The 24,115-nt window shown below is 33.3% G+C and overlaps 1 protein-coding gene across 1 annotated transcript in view; it reads left to right on the top strand.

Moving 5' to 3' along the window:
* The window catches only part of LOC109054564 (cell migration inducing hyaluronidase 1), a 110,453-nt gene extending 88,415 nt beyond the window's left edge, over positions 1–22,038 (top strand). Inside the window, 18 exon segments of the mRNA XM_042761335.1 lie at positions 2,184–2,389; positions 4,204–4,273; positions 4,508–4,636; positions 5,519–5,604; positions 5,889–6,020; positions 7,217–7,252; positions 7,560–7,715; positions 11,035–11,235; positions 12,604–12,811; positions 13,121–13,332; positions 15,421–15,606; positions 16,097–16,117; positions 17,312–17,365; positions 17,367–17,493; positions 18,468–18,557; positions 18,929–19,086; positions 20,248–20,348; positions 21,899–22,038. Coding sequence (XP_042617269.1) covers positions 2,184–2,389; positions 4,204–4,273; positions 4,508–4,636; positions 5,519–5,604; positions 5,889–6,020; positions 7,217–7,252; positions 7,560–7,715; positions 11,035–11,235; positions 12,604–12,811; positions 13,121–13,332; positions 15,421–15,606; positions 16,097–16,117; positions 17,312–17,365; positions 17,367–17,493; positions 18,468–18,557; positions 18,929–19,086; positions 20,248–20,348; positions 21,899–22,038 — 2,313 coding nt within the window.
* Positions 22,039–24,115: the final 2,077 nt, after the last annotated feature.

Below are 24,115 nucleotides of genomic sequence, written 5' to 3' on the forward strand. Positions count from 1 at the left end.
TTGCTTTAAGCATAAAGTAATCTAGTGAGCTGGCAAATAATTTGCCAGCGAAGTATGAAAAATAGATCACATTAATGGTGAATATTATTGGATGGAAAAGTAGTTTATGACAGGTTAAAAAGTTTACAATATGGATACATGGATTTATATAAATATCTAAGCACCCTTAAAATTAGATAAGTTTAGATGAAAAGCAATTTTGAACATTTTTATTTTGCATGAATATCTTAAAATCCTTGATAAATGTACTTAAGATTTTTTTTAATTGTTTGAATATCTAAAAATCCTTAAATCAAGATAAATTAATATTGAGAAGCTCATTTTAATTTTAATGTTTTTATTTTGCATCAGTATCTAAAAATTCTTAAAACAAGATCAATTTACTTGAGAAGCAAAATTTTAACAATGTTTTTATTTGTATAAAAGTAAAATACTTAAGTTTAAACAAGATAAATTTTTTCGAGAAGAAATAAATACGATTATGAAACTTTCAGGATCTTTAGAGAATATATTTTGAATTAATTTTTTTGTAACCCTTTTACATAACCAAGACAGGTAGTTTAAGACAAGGCTAAAAGCAGAAAGCCTGAAAAGATGAATCCTGAAAAACTTCTACAATCTACAGTATGGCTCAGTGCCTTCCTGAAGTAGCTGCTCCTCAATTCTTAGTGATCTCTAGCTGTCAATCATCTGTCTGCTTTTGATTGACAGGCCACAGCCCTGCGCTCTTTGCAAGACTTACATAGAAGCTTTAGGGATGGAAAACAGGCTAGTCAGGAAACTAAACCTTGTAGTCAAAACCTTGTAATTGACAAAGTAGGCTTTCTGTTTCACACTTGCATGATATCCAGGTGTTTTGCTGATACTGATGCCAACCAGCAGATTTTCCATTATTGTTTATTTATACAGGAGCTGAAAAGAGTACTTGGCTTCATTTGACTCTATCTAGTTAAATGAAATATGCTTTGTCAGAGCTCAACAGAACAGGAATATGAATCTGTAATTTATTGCATTGCAGTCCGTCCTTGGCTTTATTTTCTTCACAGGAGATGAGGTGAAAGGTTACCCTACAGCAAAGCCACATTATTTTTTCATGATAGCATGCTATGATTTTATTTTGGAGCCAGCGGGGGGGCCGCACCAACCTCAGAGCTCTGACGTGAATAACTCTTTGACGAGGGTTGCCTCTAATACATTTAACAAAGCTAAATGTTCTTCTGCCCAGCGGTAGTTGTATTACACACTGAGGTAGTTTGCAATTCACCTATTTCTTTGAAAGGATTAATGGAATGGCTTTCAGTCCCAAAAGCGTGTTTGTTTGCCAGCTCTCACTGAGGGGATGATGTTTCCATCAGCGTTGTATGTGGTGGCAAAAAGTGCAGCATTTCAGCTTCACCTGAGCCTTTTAGAAATGTGTATTCACAGCAGGTGCTCGAAAAGAGAAGATAGCTGGCATCTTTTATGGAAATATCTTGTAGTGTTTTTTTATGTTGAGTTGTTGGTTACCATGAGCATTGACTGATGGAATAGAAATATAAGTATTTTCTCATGGTTTACTCACCTTAATGTCCTTCCAAACCTGTTTGTTTCTTTCATGACATGCAAAAGGAGATGTTGGATGGATGTCCAAACTTTGTGGATGAGGTTTTAAACTGACACACTTCAAAAAAGCAAAATACAAGTTGTCCATATGACTTGTGCGCTATATTGTTAGGATGTATTTTAGTTTTGTTAATGCTTTTATGTAATATTTTGTATTTTTAGGGGATTTTATGGTACTAAATTATATTTACGGAATAGTTATGATCCATTTATTACCTGTTAATTACCTGTTAACCACTTTGTAAACTTGAAAAAAAATATATATATATATTATATATATATATATATATATATATATATATATATATATATATATATATATATATATATATATATATATATATATATATATATATTTGGTTAAAAATGGTGGAACAGCACCATAGGGTTCAGTCTTCTAAAGCCATTTATCACTGAAAATCTTAACAGATAAAGATCCTTTACTTCTCTTTTTAAATCTGATTCATTAAGAGTAAATTATAAGTCATAGGGTTTCTTTTAGTTAGTTTTCATTAGTTGCCCACTGGACAGTTGCTAAAAACCTCATCTTCTGTCATTTAATGTTCTTAATTTCTCGGTAGGTGAAGGATATTGTCGGCTATGATGCTTTGGGACATTGTTTCTTCACTGAGGACGGACCGGAGGAGAGGAACACGTTCGACCATTGTCTGGGTCTGCTGGTGAAGGCGAGCACACTTCTGCCCTCTGACAGAGATAGCAAGATGTGCCGTGACATAACCAACGGAGCTTATCCTGGATACGTGGCCAAACCGCGCCAGGACTGCAGGTAAAACTCACTGACCAGAGAGAATAGCCTTAGGAATGTCTTAGGAATAGCCAATATTAAGATAGAAACTAAAAATAGATAAATAAAATAGATATAGATATAAATTGTAATTTTTGTATAATGTTATGTATTTTATGTATGTATTTTAAAATAGCTTTTATTTAAAAAAAAAAAAATAATAATTTTTTTTTGTTATTTTGTCATTTTATTAGTTTTTGTTCTTTTTAAATATTACTATTTAGGTTTAGTTTGTTTTTCAGTTTTAGTTTTTATTTATTCAGTATAGTAATTTTAGTGATTTTAGTGCTTCAAACATTACTTTTTTAAATGTTACATTTCTTATAAAAAGTTTTTCATATTAATTTCAGCTTCATTTCAGGTAACAAAATGTTTTTAATAGTTTCAGTGTTAGTTAACGATAAGCCCTGATATTGACTAGTTTACAGTATATATATTTGTATATACACATATACATAAACATATACTAATATATAAATGAACTAGTTGACCTCATGGAAGCAAATGGCTCTTGGATGACTGTATAACTAGCCAACCATCGTAAACCAACCCTAGTTTAGTTTATTCTTTTATCTTTTATATCTAAGCAATGTTCTATTTATTGTTGCTTTTATATCAAAGAAATGAAATGTTTTCATATCATATTGCTGTTCAAATTGCATTTCCATTATTTGTGAAACTAACTGCAATATGGCTGTCATGCAGCAAATTGTGCAGCTCTAATTTTTTATATCATTAAGAGTTACCATTGTCATGATCATTATACTAGCTGCATTCTGTTGACTCATGACTCTAACAAACACTCTTGTAGTTGTTTTCTCACTCTCACTGGTATTCTTTAATCAAGACTTCCTCTTTAGAAAGCAATAACACAACACGCGGTCGCACTGATGATCGTTTCCGCCCAAGCTCATTATTGTGTAATGATTTTTATCCTTAGATGCACTCGCATTCTTAGAACCTTGGATAGTCTTTGCTAATTAAAATAACAACATCCCCACATTAAGAAGCCCTGCTAAACTCTGGCAGCGAAACTATCTGGTTTGAAAAAAAACAGGGTTTAGTGTTGACAGTAAATATGTTTAATTTGTGCTGCAGAGTTGCCGAGAGCTGGGAATTGCTTTGAAGTGTGGTTAATTGTGCAGCGTTAGGATGGTGAAGGTGAATACTTATGGAATTGAATCCTTCATTTTTAACAATGTCTAGTTACACATCTTAAAAACAGTGCCAATGCCACACAAACACGTCAACAGGCAACAGATGCTTTTATCCCCCACATAGATGTTTATCTTCATGCAAACACCTTTTCTGTGCATTTATTCCAGTTCCATGTAGCATGTGGAACGAAGAGCCTTCCAAAGCGTTAGGGAGGTGAACTGCATTAAATTGCTAATTGCTCTCATATATATTGCATGAACGATGCACCATTTAGATTGAAATTCAGTCAAGAGACTGGATAGAGAGGATAAAGCTTTACAGCTCTTAAATTATAGAGGAAGACACTGCCAGAGATCCTGTAATATCACCACTTTAGTCATTCGTGATTAAGTCACACATTAAAATATTGCAGTAAGATTTTCATACCACATCTTAGATAGATGGATAGAAATGAATCGCTCATGTATTTTTTCCGCATTTAGTTACAGTAGTTACAGTAGAGCCGAATCTGGTTGCAATGAGGTTAAAAATGGACATGTGCTAAATGTCAGCCGTGTTTGTTTATGTTTGTGGCGGCAGAATTGGGCAGCAATAAGAAGCCGTGCAATCTAATCAGTGTCCTTCTCTCGCTTTCTCAGCGCCACCTCCACCTTCTGGATGGCTAACCCCAATAACAATCTCATCAACTGTGCCGCGGCCGGATCCGAGGTTAGTCTTGTTACCACAGCGATGCCTCTGATTAATGGTGCCACTGTATCTCGGTGGCTCCTTTCCACCTACCATGCTTTTTTGTGATGGATCATACAGCGCCGTGTGTTGCTCAGCCGCAGATATTTTTTATATACCGCTGTGAGCTCATTCTCAATGTGTTTTGTGTCATTAGGATGGCCATTAGCACTGTCTCCGTGCACATGTAATATGTGTGTGTGTGTGGTCTTGCAGGAAACAGGATTCTGGTTCATTTTCCACCACGTCCCCACCGGTCCATCGGAGGGCATGTACTCCCCCGGCAAGTCCGAACATACACCCATGGGGCTGTTCATTAATAACAGAGCTCATTCCAATTACAGGGTGAGTGTGAGTGTGTGTGTCATCGTGAATGAAAGTGGGCCACGGCACCGGAGGTATAGGTGCCGCTAGCGCCGCTCTCTGTATACACCATTAAAAGGCCGATGCTTGAGATTGATGACCTTGTTGTTTAAGCGAACGTTTTCTCTCGCCCTCCTGCAGTAATCTATGGTGTCATTCTCAGTGTGGCCACCATAATTGAAATATAATTCATTTTGAGCTGCTAGCTACTTAGCCCTTTAGTAAAACATGATTTAAGGGTTGGGGAATCCGGGGTTGGTCTCTTTATGCTGAAATACAGTACCATCCTCAGTACAGCACAACTTATCTTTATGATGCCAAGCTTTTAGAGAGAGGAAAACTGAGATGTGTTTTTTTTTTATGCATGTAAGTTGGTGTTTTTTGAAATTTTTGTTTGGAAAAATAGATTGTTCAAAATTTTGGAGTCAGTAAGATTTTTTTAAAGTTGTTTAGGATTTTTTTTTAAGTACTAGAAAGTGAACAGAATTTACTTTGAAATAGAAAATCTATTATTTTGATCAATTTAATGCATCCTTGATAAATAAAAGTATTCATTTCTTTAAAATAAATAAATAAATAAATAAACTTACTGACTCCGGACTAATGACTGATAGAGTATAAGGGAAAGTGTGTATATTAATTTTTTATTTTTTTTATTTTATGCCTTCACTAGTTAATTTTAAATGGTTCTCCAGTGTAATGTAAAAGTACAAATATTACAATTATTTTCTTAATTAGTATTAACTTATAAAAAAATGCATAATACTCATAATTCGCAAAGAAGAGTGAACAAATTGCTGTATATATCAGTATTTTAATTGGGGTGTAGCATGACACTCATGTTTTGTTTATGTATTATGGTAGGCGGGGATGATCCTCGATCATGGAGTAAAGACGACCGAGGCTAATGCGAAGGACAAGAGACCCTATCTCTCCCTCGTAGGAGCGAGGTTAGCATTTGCAGTTTCTCACCCCTGCTCCGACAAAACTCACAAAAGTTTTTCAGAAGTAGTACATATGACCAGTGCTCTATTTTTCAAGTCTTCTGAAGCCAATATATACCTCCACTTTGACAACCACGAAGATCATGCTGCTAGTTAACCAGCACACCAGCTTGGTTAATAACATCACTGTGCTGGTACTCAGTGTGGCATTCCTGTCTTTTTAGAAGGGACACTAAACTATACCATTTAGCCAGTTAATCTGCATTCATGCCGAGCCTTTTTATTGGCAGGTACGGCCCACACCAGGATGCTGACCCCTTCAAACCAAGAGTTCCTGCTCTAGTCCACCATTTTGTGGCCTACAAGAACCAGGACCATGGTGCATGGCTGAGAGGAGGAGACGTTTGGCTGGACGATTGCCAGTAAGTGTTATTTTATAGTTCAGTTCAGTTCAGTTCAGTTCAGTCCAGTCCAGTCAAGTTTATTTCAGTTCAGTTCAGTTCAGTTTAGGTTAGTTTAGTTTAGTTTAGTTTAGTTAGTTTAGCTTAGTTCAGTTCAGTTCAGTTTAGTTTATTTTAGTTCAGTTCAGTTCAGTTCAGTTTATTTTAGTTCAGTTCAGTTCACTTCAGATTAGTTCAGTTCAGTTTAGTTTATTTTAGTTCAGTTGTTTATTTTAGTTCAGTTCAGTTCAGTTCAGATTAGTTCAGTTCAGTTCAGTTCAGTTTAGTTTATTTTAGTTCAGTTGTTTATTTTAGTTCAGTTCAGCTTAGTTTAGTTTAGTTTAGTTTAGTTTAGTTTAGTTTAGTTTAGTTTAGTTTAGTTTAGTTTAGCTTGTTTAGTTTAGTTTAGTTTAGTTCAGTTCAGTTCAGTTCAGTTCAGTTCAGTTCAGTTCAGTTCAGTTCAGTTCAGTTCAGTTCAGTTTAGTTTAGTTTAGTTTAGTTTTGTTTAGTTTAGCGTAATTTAGTTTAGTTTAGTTTAGTTCAGTTCAGTTCAGTTCAGTTCAGTTCAGTTTAGTTTAGTCATATACAGGTGGGACTATTTTAATCTTAAAATTTTAATCTTAAATTTTACCACTGGCATTTATGTCATTATGTAATCTTCTCAACAGCATATTTAATATTTTTTTAATTATTTAAATTAATTTCATTTAATTTAATTTCATTTCTATTCAATCTTAGCCAGATGGAACATTCAATCTTAAATTTTCCACTGGTATTTATGTCATTGTGTGACATTATGTCATTATGTCATCTTCTTAGCATTTTATTTTTATTTTTATTTTTATTTTTATCCAGATAAATGTTTACTGTCTGAATTCATCATGCATGCATCAACAATCACTTACAAAATGCAATATCCACTGAAGGGCTTCATTAAAATTGATGATTTAAATGCACTACATTTTTTACATAAAAATGATTTGCTAGTGAGTTATTTTACATAGCGTCAGTAAAATAGCTACAGTTGGCAAATAAATTCTCATTCTTTTGTGCATCTCTGACAGATTTATCTGACTTCAATCATGCTTGTGAGTCAGTTGTAATTGTCTGCGCTCTTGAATCTGTTGAGCGTTATTGCGGTCAGCATTGACATGTTCCTTCATCTTAATTGCACGCAGGTTCGCTGATAATGGAATCGGCCTGACTCTCGCCAGGTAAACTCCCTAATCACCATTTTTCCTTTATTCTATATTCTATTATTTTCTTAGCACCCATTTCAGCAGTCTTAAAATTAAATATGTTCATATTTGCTGAATTCATTATAGCGAAGGGCGTAGTGCCTGTAATTGGAAAATGCCTTATATGGGCAACTTCTTAAGATGCAGGGAAGGAGTCAGGGCTTTTCTGGGAATGTGAAAGTAATTTATTGGTGAGAAAGCAGCAGAGATGTGGTGTATATTTTCAAAAGGTGTGGATTCGCACGCTGTTTTTCTCACTTTGTGCTCCTGTGTTCGTGCATAGTGGAGGAACCTTCCCGGATGACGACGGCTCCCGTCAGGAGGTGAAGAACTCTCTGTTTGTGGGAGAGAGCGGGAACAGAGGGATGCCTGACTTGAATGATCAATCCTGGGGTCCGGGCGGCCCAGATCATCTCAACAGGTCTCTGCCCAGAGGAGTGTGAGTGTTGTGAACTCCAGTTTACCATTTATCTTGGTTTTTAAAACACTATTTAAAAGTGTTGTGAATGGTGTGGATTGCCAGGTTTCCAGGGAAACATTTGTTCATTTCTGTGGTCTTGCAAAAAGAAAAATCCCTTCAACCTTGATTTTGACTTTGATCTCTTAATGTCCACATTTTTCCCAGAAATGTCTTAAAGGTGCTGTAAGCCATTTTTGTAAAATGGCACTCAGAAAATATACCCATTATATGACAGATATCACTGAATTAGATGTCCTGAGATATCACAGCTGTCCTGATGAACTGAAATAATTTTTTTAAACCCTGAATGAAATTACAAATGGCAAAAGAGTGATTGTGCCTTCAGCAACTTTTGTTGCCCAAAGGCTTAAGTGAGTTGTCAGTACAAATCTGCAATTAAAATCAATGAACTTCTGTTAATATATGTGCATATATGGCATTTATATGCATCAATATCCATCAGGAATTGATTGGATCATGATACAAAATATCAAAAAGGAATAATTTAAGACAAACAGATTTGGAGAAATGTAGCAGTGCATCACTTGCTCACCAGTGGATCCTCTGCAGTGAATGGGTGCCGTCAGAATAAGTCCAAACAGCTGATAAAAACATCACAATAATACACACCACTCCAGCCCATCAATTTGTGAAGTTTGTAAGAAAGTAATTCATCATTAAGATGCATTTTTAATGGCTAAAATACAAGTCCTTTATCCATAATATTGCTTTCGCCAGTTAAGTCATCTTGTCTGAATCAGGAGTGAAATATGCACAGACCAAGCACTGATTACAAGCAAAAACAGTCCAAAACAGTTCATAAACAAACATCTGGGTGGATTTTGATGTGAGAGGACAACGGGATGGACTTATTTACTGGAGAAAAAATTATTATGGATTATGGACTCAAAGGCTTTTTTAGCCGGAAGCAAAGGTTTAAAGTTAAAATGCCTTAACGATATATTTGTTTCTAATAAGCATGCATTTTTTCGCTTCACAAGATGGACTTGTGACTGATGGACTGGAGTGGTGTGGATTACTTGTGGATTCTTGTGATGTTTTTATCAGCTGTTTAGACTCTCAACCTGACGGCACCCATTCACTGCAGAGGATCCACTGGTGAGCAAGTGATATAATGCTAAATTTCTCAAAACTGTTCCCATAAAGAAACAAACTCATCTACATTTTGGATGGACTGAGCGAGAGTAAATTTTCATTTTTTTTGGTGAACTATTCCTTTCACAAAGTAAAAAAGTCCATTTGGACTTCATTTTGACTAAAGGTGAAGCGTGTAGTTTCTGCAAAACCTGCAATAAACTAAATAGCTGGAAGCCATAATTAGTGGAATCCAGTCAGTAGAGGAAACTGTTGTAAAGATATGCTTAGTGAGTTCGGTTTACAATTGGGAAGAAGTCAATCCAAAGTTTCAGCTTTTACTTTGTTTTCTCTGACGTCTCAGAGCAATTTATCACTAGACTCCTTTATACCTGACAGGGCTTGAGGATTTCATGTGCTTGACTTTCATCTGTAATATTGAAGCTCAGCACCTGTCACTTTGTATTCTGTCTTCTGCTCCTATAGAAAATGCTGGATTTTGTGTGGATGTGTACAAAAATTGAATGCTAAAACACTTTTACCACCATTTTTATTGCACCCATGAGTCAAACTGAAAAAAATCTCTCTCTCTTTCTCTGAAAAGTGTCAGGTGCCTTCTTTAAACTTCAAGCATTATTCTTTTAGATTGTAGAAAAGAACTTTAATTTGACAATTCAGCCGTCACTGTCTTTTGAATTGTTCTCTTAAAAGAACAGCCATTTGTAGAAAGGATAAGACACATTAGAACAGCACTAGTGGCAGCAAATAGATTTGCAAAAACAGCTGATTCAAACAAAATAGCAGTTTTGTGCCAGTTGTGATTTATAAATTCACTACACATTTATAAAGTCTACAAGTATAAATACACTTGTCATTAGCATTGATGATCTTGCATTTTAATGAATACATTCCGAAAAATGCATCTGTTTAACTTTTGCAAACTTATACTGGCTATTCAGAGATGCCATAAAAAAACAAAAAACAAAAAACAAAAAAAAATCACCATCTGATAAGCAGTTGATGAGAAGAAAATAATGATAAAACAATTTATGGGTCCTTTGGGAAAATTTGTCACTCATAAGGACTATGAAATTTTAAACTCAGACAGGGAAGTGGGTGTTTTAAATATTGAAAATTTAATCACTAGTTGCTAGGCAACCATACATCCCATCCATCCCAAAATGAAAGAAAATGCAATTAACCCCAGACCCTTCATGCATGCCAAGTTTGGCGAGTTTCCACCGCTGGGAGAGAAAGTTATAGCTGTTCAAAATGAGGAAGAAAATAGTCAAAAGAAGAGCATCTTCAATCCTTATGACTGTGTCCAAACCCACAAAGGTCAAACATTAGTATTTTTTGTCTTGTTTAAATAATAATAATAATAATTATTATTATTATTATAACAGTAAAATTTATCTCAGTCAATTTTTTTTTCTCAAGACAAGGCAAAAATGTATATTGTATGAATGCACATTATTTTGTTATTCAACACAGGGTGATTACTGTTAACTAAAACTATTAAAAACTTTTTTGTTTATTGAAATAAAGCTAAAACAAAATAACATATTAGAAAAAATATTAGAATATATTTAAATATTAGATTATTAAAATTTTAATATTAGAATATTAAACTAAACAATAATGATAAAGTGTGCATTGGCAACTAACTAAATTTTTAAGTTGAAGTTAAATCACTTAAATTACTAATTGGAAATAAGTATAAACTAAAAATAAAAAGAAAATACATGTAACCTAAAGAGTAATATAAAAAAAAAAAAGTAGAAAATGTTTTCAATAAAATAAGTTTAGTTTGAATCACTAAAATGACTAAAGATAAAAAGATAAAAAAAAATTTTTATCTAAAGATATAAATAATATACTAATTATTTTTTATATAATGTGAAATCTAAATATAAAAATTTTATATACAAAATAATTATTGGTGGTGAAAGTACAAAATTAGAATTAAAAATATTATAAAACATTAGTATAAAAAAATTAAATAAAAAAAAATGCCCTTTTTAATTTAGTGCATCTAGTTTCTCAGAAAATATAATTTCTGTTGATTTTGCAAATATTTTTTCTCAGTTCATATTTAAAACTATCCACTGTCCATTGCATTACATGGAGCAAATGTCCCATCCTGGATGTTATTTGATGAGTGCAAACCAGTTCACGGGTGTCATTGCCCTCTGCCCTGCAGGGACTTCCCCATTCGTGGAATGCAAATCGAACGAGACAAAATCAACATCCAGAACTGCACCTTCCCGCAATTCATTGCTCTCGAAGGGACGACAGACGGACGACACACCAGCGCTTTTGGCTTCCGCCTGAACAACTCGTGGCAGAGCTGCCCGAACAACAACGTCACCGACATCACCTTCGATGACGTGCCAGTAAGCGAATGTCTGGTATCCTCCAGATCTTTGGGACCCCTGTGACAAATATATGTCAGCACTCATTGTGCTGGGAGCTATTCCAGGAACTCTGATTGATTCCGTGCAGGTTGTCAAAGAGGATTATAACATTTTTGAGCATCTTCTCACTGACAGAGGTTGTCCTTCCTCTAGTTATAATCACATCTCTCCCACCCTCCTGTCACTTCCAATAGTCAGATATGAAGCTTCATTGGCTGCAAAGTCTAAAGCACAGATCTGATTAGGATTGTGTGGCCATACATACTGTATGCCAAAAGAAATATTTTGAGCATTGTTTATGTTTTATAATATATACTTGCTATAAGTGGATTCGCATCGCTTTAAGATATTTCAAGATATAAGAGTCATGCATCCCAAACAAGTCAAGGCAGAGAACTAATATAAATGTAACAAACTGCAATTTTTTTTGTTTGTTTGTTTATGATTGCCTTGCCACAGTAATGTAGAATTTATCAAATGTAAACACGCAGAAGTGAGAATTAGTAACGGCTTTAAACATGACTTATCCAATTCAGAATTTAGAGTCATACATTTTAAAAGATAATGTTATAATAATATTAGTTTAACTTTTGCTTTATAGTGTTTAATTAACCAGAATATCCAAAATAAGCATTACCAAATGGCTATTTAATACACTCTACTGTTCACAATTTTGGGGTCAGTATGTATTTTATTATTATTTTTTAAAGAAAGTAATACTTTAAATCAGCAAGGATGCATTAAATTGATAAGAAGTGACAGTGAAGACATTTATGTTTTAAAAGATTTCTATATTAAATAAAAACTAAAAATCTTTCTGTTTATCTAATAATTCTGACAAAATGTTGTATATTTCTTGAAGAGCAAATCAGCATATTAGTATGATTTCTGAAGGATCGTGTGACACTGAAGACTGGAGTAATGATGCTGAAAATTTAGCTTTGCATCACAGTAATAAATTATATTTTAAAATATATTACAACACATTCAGTCATTTTAATTGTAATATTTATTTATTTATTTTTGCTGTATTTTTGATTAAATAAATGCAGCCTTGGTGAGCATAACAGTCTTTCAAAACCATTAACAAAATCTTACTGACCCAAAACTTTTAAATGGTACAGCAGCTGTGAATATATAAATAGATCATGTAAAATATTCTCAATTAAGATGTATATATGTAGGTTAGATATGTGTCAGATGCAAACAAAACAGTTACAAAATCAGTTTTCAGATTTTGTAACAAAAATTGTTTTCAGAGAATACAAGTCATTGTAAAGTCGTTTTTAAATAATTTCCTAATTTCCCATGTTTACCATTCCCTTGTCTCTAATCGTGGCTCTAGATTACTTCACGCGTGTTCTTTTTGTTTAAGGTGGACCGTGGTTGAGCATGGTTTAGGTGGATGGTGACAAGACAACCATTTTCCACGACATCGACGGCTCGGTGAGCGAATACCCGGGCGCTTTCCTGATCAAAGAGGACAACTGGCTCCTGAGACACCCTGACTGCATTGACATCCCCGACTGGAGAGCTGCCATCTGCAGCGGGCACTACGCCCAGGTGAGTCTGACCCACACCCTCCTGTTACTCCCAAAACATTCCCATGTTTGGTGCCAGCGGCCTTCATTCGGCCAGTCGGTACACAAGCATCTACACGCAAACAGCTGCACCTTGTTTAGTACATTCCAAGAACTTGTGTTTTCTTCCTCTGACAAAGCCAGACACCTGGTTAGTCTTCCTTAAAATGAGTTTCCTGAGAGAAAGGCAATCAATCTGTCAAAGCTGTCAAACACTCAAGGGTTTTTTCACGTGCACTTAAATACCATGCAAAATATTCTGCCCCCCCCCCCCCACCCCCCCAACCTCCAGATTTACGTCCAGACCCGAACCCCAGCCAACCTTAACATGAAGATGGTGAAGGATGAGTATCCAGACAAGCCTCTGGAGCTGGTTGGTGCTCTGGGAAAGAGAAATCACTACCAGCAATTCCAGCCTGTGGTCATGCTGAGTAAAGGATACACCATGCACTGGGACCAAGCAGCTCCTGCCGAGGTCACAATCTGGCTCATCAACTTCAACAGGTCAGCAAGAGATCGATTCTGTTGACTGAGCACTGCAGTGATGATGCATTTTTGTAGGCCAGCCCAGAAGCTCACATCACCCTGGTTCCCTGGATTAAAAAATAAAATGAAATCTTTTCCTGAAAATTTGAGTTAGAATCTTGTATTGCACAGACATCAAGAAACACGTTGTCTTCAGTATGATGGATCTGGAAGGGAAAAAATTCATCTCATTTCCAAATTTTGGCCTACAAAAATACGTCATTTCTGCAGCACTCTATAGTCTTGATAGTTTTCACTTCGCTCAGGTTCAAGCTTTTCTTGTGGACAAACTTCAGGGTAAATTTATCATCTTTAATTATTAATATCTGTTGTCAACAAGAGAGCATTTTAAAGGTCTCCCAGCAGTTTTCCACCAAAAAAAAAAAAAAAAAAAAAAAAAAAAAAAAAAAAAAAAAAAAAGATAATGTTTGAAAAGATTGGAAATTAATATTATTATAAATAAAAAATATTTATATACTTATTTTTATTTTTCAGTACTGTTGCAATAGTGGTATATTTATTTATTGATGATTTTAATTTATATAATTTAAATTTATATACTTATTTTTATATAATTTAAATAATAAAAAAAATGGAATATTTATAATAATAATAATAATATATTAATATTATTATTAAATAAATAAAAATAGTTATTAAATACTTATTTTTATTTTTCAGTACTGTTGCAATAGTAGTATATTTATTTATTGTTTAATGTTTTTAATTTGTATAATTAAAGTAATAAAAAATATTATTTGGTATATTTATTGGTATATTTATAATATTATTAGTATTATTTTTGTATTATTATTAAATAAATGCAGTCTATTTAATGTTTCTATTGATTTTACAATACTATAGTATTATTGCAATTGTAATATATTTATTGATTGATTTGTTCAAATTGTTTAATTTAAATAATAAAATAAAAAATATATTAAAAAATATATTTTTAATAATAAGATTTGTTTATTGATTGGTAGTAGTTTTGTGTAGTCTTGTTGTATTTTATTTTTATTTTGTATTTAGTTGATCTATTGTGTCTTTTGCTCTTTAATATGTATGCCTTCATGCATAGACAGCTATAAGGAATGTGGGGGCGGGGCATTCTGTTTGTCCAAGCAATGGAAGTTTTGGTGCTTAAGACACCAGCCAATATTTTTGTGCCATCTGAATATGGCCTGAATATGAGGCCTTCGGGTGTAAATGCAGCCTAATAGACCTGTCGCTATGTCATTAATTATAATCAAACCACAATATTAACAGCAAATCATGGAAATTACTCACTGCTCTTGGCTGGATGACTTAAGTAGCTGTAATGAGCTCACTAGGATGAACTGTGAACACTAATTTAGGCACACACACACACACAAAAAAACTGTACAGCTGAATTTAATTAAAAATCTTCTTGTCAGTAAAACTCCTACGTAATCACTATTAATGTATCATATTATGGCAGTAATTAATGTATATCATTGTGAATGTGATTGTTGCATTATTAGTTTGATTTCTGAATGTTTACGTGAATATTTTAAGCACTGTTTACTTCATTTGTCTCTTAGTATCTTTATTTGTATCTGACTTGCTTGTAATTTGTTTCTCTGTTCTTTGTTTAATTACTGACTGTTTATTTGTCTTGAATAATTACTTGTAAAAACATGAAGCAGTTTTTACTTAATTAAGAAACAGTTAAGAGCTGCATGCTGTTGTTGGTTTTTATTTTCTTTGTTTATATATATATATATATCTTTATATATATAATATATATATATATATATATATATATATATATATAATATATATATTTTACTTTTTAAATTAAGGTGTGCATGCTTATGTCAAAATAGCAATGTTTGTAACAATGATTATCAATTATATTTAATTAAATACACATCTTGCTTTCCAATTAATCCAGATCCTCTGAACTAGGTTACTTTTTTATTTAAGGTGTGCACCGCTTTCTAGTTAATGTTGATAATATTAATTAGGTATATTAAGTCTATCAGTTTGTGTCTGATGCTAATACTAATACAAATGACAGCATTGTTATTGCTTCATTTACAGAAATGACTGGATAAACGTGGGCGTCTGCTACCCAAAAGGCACAGTGTTCACCATAATCTCTGACATCCACAACCGCCTCACCAAAGAGACGAGGAAGACCGGGGTGTTCATGAGGACCACTCAGAGAGAGAAGATGGGCCACTCTCACCAGACGAGAGGATATTACTACTGGGAGGAGGACACTGGGTAAGAGCAGATGTGTCTCCACATGGACAAATAACAGCTGGCTTTATATAATCTCTGTGCGACACTATCCTCACTCCTGTCTGCAGCTGCAGGTGTAGTGCTAGTGAATGTAAAAAGATGTCGTACCAAATAGAAATGGTCTTTTTTTATTGATAAGACTAGTTAAGAGAAGACAGGAAATGATGCAGAGAAGTGTGGGATCAGGATCAGGTAAGGAGAAAAGACAACAGAGTGTGTGTTTTTGCGTGTGTGTTTGTGATAAATTAATTAAGTGTGTCAAAATGTGATAATGATGATTATTTGTATGTTCAGTACACAAATAATTGAATAATCAATATAATACAATACAATACAATACAATACAAAGCCCCATCAACTAAATAGCTTAAATTAATATTGATATTAATATATTATATTATACCTTTAATATTTATTTGCAATTTATATTAATAATATTTATATTTTAATAAACATTTAATTGCAATTTTAGTATATATTTATTTATGTGTGTGTGTGTGTGCGTAAGTAATAAAATAATTAAAATTAAATAAAGGCAAAGCTGAATATTCAGCAGTCATTATCTTTGAAATAAAAAATAACTGGTAACATAATGTGTATTTACATTTTTTTTTTTTTTATCAATTTAAAGTGTCCTTGCTGAATAAGACAATTCGTAAAAAAAAATAAAAAAAAAAAAAACCTTATTGATTGAAATGCTGAGTCACGGATTCCACAAAAAATATTTTGTAATCACATGAATAAATAACATTATAAAATATATTAATAAATTATTTTAAATTGTGTGTATTATATATATTAAAACAATCTGACGTTCACAAAAAAATTCAAATCAAATACAATCAATATGCAATAATAAAAACAACTTTACCCCACACTTTATGGAAATTACATTTACATTTATGTGTTTTGACAGATACTTTTATCACTTTGAATGTTTTGCCCATGGGTGATTTTTTTATTTTTATTTAATTTTTGTTGTTGTTGAGCTGGTGGTAATTATATTTGACCATAAAAAAGAGTGCAAAAATGATTTTGACTGAATTGTGATTTTTCTGTTGTCAGGATTGTTTTGTTTAATTAATGACCCATAAAGAAGGTCTTTCTCCGATATGGTTTTATTTAAAAATGATTTTAGTGTTGTGTGATAGATGGTTGAGTTTTTGTATGTTTTAATAAAGTTATCATAAGTTTTTGAATCAATTATGAAGTGAATGTTTAATAAATATGTTTACAGTATTTAAGATATTTTTGCGTTAATTATATATAAGTTGGGCGTTCTATTGACTGTTCTATTGACTGGTCTAATGGAAAGTCATACTGAGCAAAGTAGAAGTTATTATAAGACATCTGTGTTTTCATAGAGGATGAAAAAATAACTGTTCTTAATTTAGCTATGTCAGTCTTCTGTGGCTAATAAAACATCATTAAATTGTAGCAATGAGAAATATCACTCGATTGGAACTGCTCTGAAATTACCCAGGAGGCTGGATGCTAAACGCTGCAGTTTTGTCAATTATAAGTTTTGATGTCGTTTCAAAAGTGTCACAGCTTCCAAACTCCCGCTGTTGCTCCCGTCCGTGTGCTGATCTCTGTGTTTCTCTCGCTCTCTCTGATGTCTGTCTGCTGTCTTCCCCGCAGGCTGCTCTTTGTTGCTCCCATCAAAAAGCGCACAATGAGAAGGAAGCGACTTTTTTGAGGAGAAGGAAGACTTTGCGTTCTGCTCGGTGAAGGGTTGTGAAAGCGTTAATTCCCCCCGGCAGCGGGGCCCCAGTGCCCGCACTGCATGGCTGAGAGCTAAACCCCAAACACACCGAGATGCCCGTCGTAGATGTGCCTATGCCCAAAAAACTGCCTCGCTCCAAACTGGTGAGGAGACACTTTTGACTTTACAGAGCATCTGTGTTTGAAGTCTGGTGTGATGCTGAGGGTCGGATGTGGGACGTTCCTGCTGGATTCCTGCAACTTGCTTGATGCTCTTAAGATGATGTCTAAAGAAACAAACAGCAATGCTTCTGTCAGCTTTGCTGGTGTTTGATTGTCTCCTGGCAATCGAATTGTGCGGGATAAATGAGAATATGCATGTGTTGTTGTTTTTTGTTCAGGATGGTTGTTGTTTTTTTTTGACATCTTTCTGTAAACGTTTGCTCAACAGGTTCCTCCATTGTGCTCGACTGAAATGTGACCCTGGACCACAAAACAAATGATTTTTGGCATAAAAGAAAAATCAATAAATTTGACCCATACAATGTTTTTTTGGCTATTGCTACTAATATACCCCAGTGACTTAAGACTGGTTTTGTGCTCCAGGGTCACAAATGGTTTTTAAATGTCTATACCGACATAAATATTAATATATATGAATTATACAAAGGTAATATACAGAAAAAAAAATATATATATAGATAGATAGATAGATAGATAGATAGATATAGATATACATTTGATATATATATATGTGTGTGTGTGTGTGTGTGTGTGTGTGTGTGTGTGTGTGTGTGTGTGTGTGTGTGTGTGTGTGTGTGTGTGTTAAAAAAATAGTGGTCAACCAATATGGGTATTATTATTATTATAAAAAATCCATACAATACAATTTATATATTATACATTTACAATTTACATTTGATTACATTTTTATATTTTTTATAAATTATATATAAAGTATGTCAATGTTAATTATATATAATTATTTAATATATTTTTATATATTTAGGTAGATATATAGCAATGATAGCTATTTTAAATTAAAATAAATAATTGCTATAACAATTGACAAGAAAATTACAAAATAAATGAAAAATAATTGTGTGTTAGATTATTGTAATCTCCTGTTTCCTTTCCAGCCTCACACGCCGGAGCACTTCCTTGAAGTCAAACTAGAGTCCTATAACACACGCTTCTTCCACATCAAAGAGGACTTCGCCTACACTGAGGTACAAACTCTTAATAATGTGTCATTAACACCTACAACATCAGTTCTCATTACCTTAAGGTGGTTTGCTGATGTTTAGCTGGTTTAGTCTAGGTTTAGCTGGCCTTTATATTATATTATATTATATTATATTATATTATATTATATTATATTATATTATATTATATTATATCATATTATTTTTAAAAATTAATTAATTAATTTATTATTCATTTGTTAAATTAATAGTGATTATGTCATTTATTTATTTTGAAATCTTTTTTTTTTTTTTTTTTTTTTTGTGGAAAGAGAACTATAGGGATAGAGACAGACCAAGCAAGATATTTAAAGAAAAAGATAAAACAAATGAAAAAAAAGCTATTGTTTTTGTAGGTGAATGGCAAGAAGATCTATCAATTGGAGGACGGCATTCATTTGACTGTGATTGATGGCCACAGCGGTAAAATCCTGGAGTCTAAAGGCTTCAGGAACTCCATACTGATGGGAATTCCAGCTCAGCTAGAAAACTACATCACAAACCTCAAAGACGAGTAAGAATAATATAAAATATATGCATGCATAGTTTATGTCCATACAAAATCAAATGCACATGCAATGAAATGTTATACTTTTTAAAAATTCTATTCTAATTGTAAGGGTTTTATTCAGCAGGGATGCATTAAATTCATCAAAAGCCAGTTGTTCATAATAAATGTTTCTTGAGCAGCAAATCAGCATATTAGAATGATTTCTGAAGGATCATGTGACACTGAAGACTGGAGTAATGATGCTGAAAATTCAGCTTTGATCACAGGAATAAATTACATTTTAAAATATATTCAAATAGAATAAAGTTATTTTAACTTATAGTTGTTGTTGTTTTTTCAGTATTTTTGTTAAAAATACAGCCTTGGTGAGCATGAGACTTTTCTCACTTCTCCATTTGAGCTGTAAGATTGATAGAAAGATTTATGCTGCATATATTTTCATGTATAATGCATGAATCATCAGATTACATGCATACAAAATCAATCAATTACTTTTACTTTTGTTTCTTGTGTAAATTAAACTAAAACTAGGTATTTAAGAGGTCAAAAATGATCTTTTTGTTTCAGTTTTTAAAGAAGCTTTTTTTTTTTTTTTGGTTTTAAGGTTTTTATTATCTGAGCTTGGTGGAAGCCATCTGTGTTTTTCTACTTTATGTATTGGTTTTTTTTTGTTACGTGTTGAAGTTCGAGGACAGTGAATCACACAGCTTTGTGCGACACAAACAAAAAAAAAAAAAAAACAAAAACCGGCTCTTTCCAAATTGGTCTGTGCTGTGAAGTGGGGCGTGCAGATATTTTATCCGTTCTGCATGGATAAGTTGGGTAGCGCCGCTCTGACACTGCTGGAGTGTTTAGATTCTCACATAAAAGCACTGAATAGGACATAATCACACAACCATAGAGGGAGAACCCATTTGTATGTTTACATATGCATCAGTGGCCTTGAAATTTAGCTTTGGTGGTCACTGAAACTGAACTATGATATCACAAGTTTATGTAGGTAAAGTAAAACAAAGTGAAGCCTAATTTGGGTGGTGTAGCAGCCCCGTGCCCCCACTTCAGAGTGTTTATTGTTCAAAGAACTTTTCTTTGAATACTTTTAATGTGTTCCTCCTCTATTTTTAACCGTGGTGTCTGACTGAAACACATTTCTTGCACTTGCAGGTCGGTGGTTTTGGTCACGTCTAAAGGGAAACTGGTGACCAGAGGGCCATGGACCAAAATTCTCCAAACCCTCGGAGCAGATCAGACGGTGAAGTTGAAAGGTAATAAGATTCCCTCATAATAATTCAGCATTATCAGTACATGAAGGAATTTACATTATTTATAGGTTTGAAACAAATGTGCATACTAGGAAACACTCGTAACCAAGCAAAGTAGATCTTATTATCTAGTACGTAATGTATTTTGCTCTACGGCATCAAAGTTTGGAGTCAGAAAGTATTTTGTTTGAAAGAAATAAAGCTTTTATTCATCAAGATTAAATTAAATGGATCAACAGTGACAGTAAAGTCATTTATTATGTTACAAACATTTTTTATTTCAAATGTAATGATTGCTGAAAATTCAGCTTTGCATCCAAGGAATATATAAAGTTTTAAAATATATTTAAATACACAGTAGCTCTTTTAAATTTTAATTATATATATATATATATATATAAAAATAATAAGTTTTTTCAATGCATAAGAGACTTCTTTCAAAAACATTAGAAAAATCTTGCTAAACCCAAGCTTTTGAACTGTTGTGTATCTGTTAGTGTCTCAGTTTATGTATTTAAAAATTATTTTTTTTTTATAGAGTTTGATCCCAATGGTATTTGGGATGCTTTATGATATATTACTACAAAAAAAGACAGTGAAGCCCCCAGACAATGAAAGAAAAAGAGTCGAGCTATGTAAAGAGTAGCTGTTTTCTGGGTTGGACACACACACACACACACACACACACACACACACACACACACACACACACACACACCAGAGCAGCAGGGTCCTTCCTCTCGACCCTTCCTTCACATATTATATTTATCATGTTGAATTGTCATTCAAGCAGGAAAAACATTCCAAGTGCTTCCCAATGGCTCGTTACGTGAACAACGCCAAATGTTGCACAGACAAATGTTCGTGCATTTCTGTTGTTTTTTTTTTTCTATCTCAGAATTCAGATTTTACACAATTAGGATTTTTTTTCTTGCAATTGCAAGTTTATTTCTCACAATTTTGAGAAAAAATAAATAGATATAAACTCAGAATTGCAAGTCAGAATTGTGAGAAAAAATGTTGGAGTTGTGTTTTAAAAAGTTGCAGTTGTGGCAACAACTTCCACAGACTCTGAAGACTGAGACGGATCATAGCTTCCGAAAAAATTCAGCGTTCCAGTCCATCACAGAAAAAATTCAGCTTTCCATCACAGGAATAAACTACATTTTAATATATATTTAAATAGGAAACATTTATTTTACATTTTAATAATATTTCACAATATTACAGTTTTTACTGTATTTTTGGTGAAAAGAAAAGACTTCTTTTAAAAATTTGGTTTTTATAAATTTCTTTTAAAAACATTTTTATATTAATATTTTTTATTTATTTTTTTATTTTTTAAATATTTATGTAATGATTTGTCATGTTTGAATAATCTGTTTCAGATATTCTGTTAAATAAGACTGTATAATTAAGTAATTGACATTTTTTTACAGTTTGCAGTTTGGCAAATGTTGATGCATATAGTAGAATCTCAAACTGGCCTTAACCAACATTTTTGTCATGAATGAGGTCATTAAAACTCATTTTATGGCCATTTTTTTTTCCAGATAAACTTGCCTTTGTGGGCTTCAAAGGCTCCTTCCGGCCGGACTGGGTGAAGATGAGTGTTGATGAAGATCGGGCCAAACTCCACCAAGTGCTGCCCATCCCTGTGATTAAGCTGATGAAGCTGTTGAGGCGAGTGTGAAGAAGAGTGGGACTTATCAGAGTACTTGTTGTAGTAGCACTGTGTGAAGCAGCACTGCCGGACGAGCCCAGCGAAACCCTAAAGACACCAATCACAGCCCAGCATGTGTTTATGTTACCTAGCAACCCCTCCCAGCGGATTCCATTGTATGTGACAACGTGGACGTTGTGATTTTTGGATTGTGTCGTCAGTTGAATATACTTGAGTTTCGATGGGAGAAAAACAAGAAAGAAAAAAAAACTAACAATGAACAAAAAATTTCTTGTTTTTGTCCCTCTCGGTGGTGTTTGCCTTCATGTTACAACGTTTTTCTAAATATGTAGAAAAAGAGGTTTCAGATTGTAAATGTCGTGAGGTTTTCTCATTTTAATTGTCACGCACAAGAGTTGGTTTTGTTAGTGTTGAATGAGAGAACCAGCAAAACAAAATAAACAAACAAACAAACAAACAAAACAATCCAGCCTTAAAGGAACAGGTCACACAAAAATGAAAATTTCACTCATTTATTTACACATCATGTTGTTTGATGCAACATCAAACAAGAATTTTTGGAAATGTCCAAACGTAGTGTAACTTCCAAAAGCACTATAAATGTAGTCCATGCATCCATATTTCACATTTTCTGAAAAAAATGCAATATTATTAAGTGAGAAACGGCATGTGTTGTAAATGAACGTTTAAAAATAACTATAAACATGTTTTCAAGCAAAAACTACACCATATAGGTTTGAGACAACATTAAAGAGTAAAAAAAAAACAAAAAAAACACATGGACACAGTTCTTCTCAATTTTTCGGTGAACAGTTCCTTTAAATCGAATAATCGAGATTGGATTTGAATCTGAGCATTAGTAAATGTCAATCTATCATAAAATGACCGAATCTGTGATGAATTGGCTTTCCTTCCATTTGGCAAGAAGTACAACATTGTCCCTTTGCCGAAATAGCTGGTCTTTTTTCGGAGATTGCAATTTGTTAGTGTTTTTGTACGTTTTGTGTGTTTCTAAAAAAAAAAAAAAAAAAAATCCAGATTGATAACAGAGATATATTTTATACTTATTTATTGTACAGGCACTATTACACAAATCCAGAAGGGACATCTTTTAAGGGACTTTTAAGTTGTAATGTAATTCTGTCCTATCTGTAAAAAAAACTTTAAGTACAATTTTCACTTTAGTGTATAATTCAAATATACATGACATTAAGTTGTATATGGATGTGATGTAAATGTGAATGATTTCCAAGTAATAAAAATGTATTACTTTAGATAAGAAAAAAATATATATAAAGACTTTTGTACAGAAATAAATCTTTTTTCCTCACATTTTTGGAGTGATGCTGTGTTTCTGTATATATATTTTTACTTTGCTTTTTTATTACCTGGAGATGACTTGAAAAACACACATGAACCATACATTTTCGCAATCGTGTGTTTACTGTCTTCAAGTTTCATCAGTCAAATCATTTCTTTTTATTCAGCTTAGCTACAGCTGAGGTTGCTTGGTTGCTTTCTGGCACATGTTTACGCCTCGGTCCTGACGGTCCTGATTGGTGAGTGTTTTTAGGGAATATTTGCATTTGTTCACATGCTACTCGTTTGCTGGACAGTAATGATTTGGCTAATGCAGGACTCATTCACTACTGAATGATGCGCTTCAGAGGGGATTTTGAAGTGGGAATATGCAATGCTAACTAATAAAGATACCTGGGGGTTTACTGTTTAGGTAATTTTTGCAATTTAGTTCTTAAAAAAAAAAAAAAAAAAAAAAAACTCCACTACACTTTAATTATACTCCAGTACACTTCTGTATAGGACTGGGTGATATGAGCAAAAATTCAAATCTTGGTATTTTTTGGCTGATTTGCGGTATACGGTAGCCTATGTCAGTAGATATGGGACTGTATTTATCAAGCCTCTGAGAATTACTCTCAAGAATGCTTGTAAGTATTGACTTAAGTGTAAAAAAATTCTCGGCTCAAAGCCGTGATTAAAAGTTAATTATCAAGCATCTCATTGGTAATTTAAGTGTAGTGTAGGACTAAATCTTAAGTTTTATGCTGCGTCCCAATGTGCCTAA

Source organism: Cyprinus carpio, chromosome A7, assembly GCF_018340385.1.
Source record: "Cyprinus carpio isolate SPL01 chromosome A7, ASM1834038v1, whole genome shotgun sequence".
NCBI lineage: Eukaryota > Metazoa > Chordata > Actinopteri > Cypriniformes > Cyprinidae > Cyprinus > Cyprinus carpio.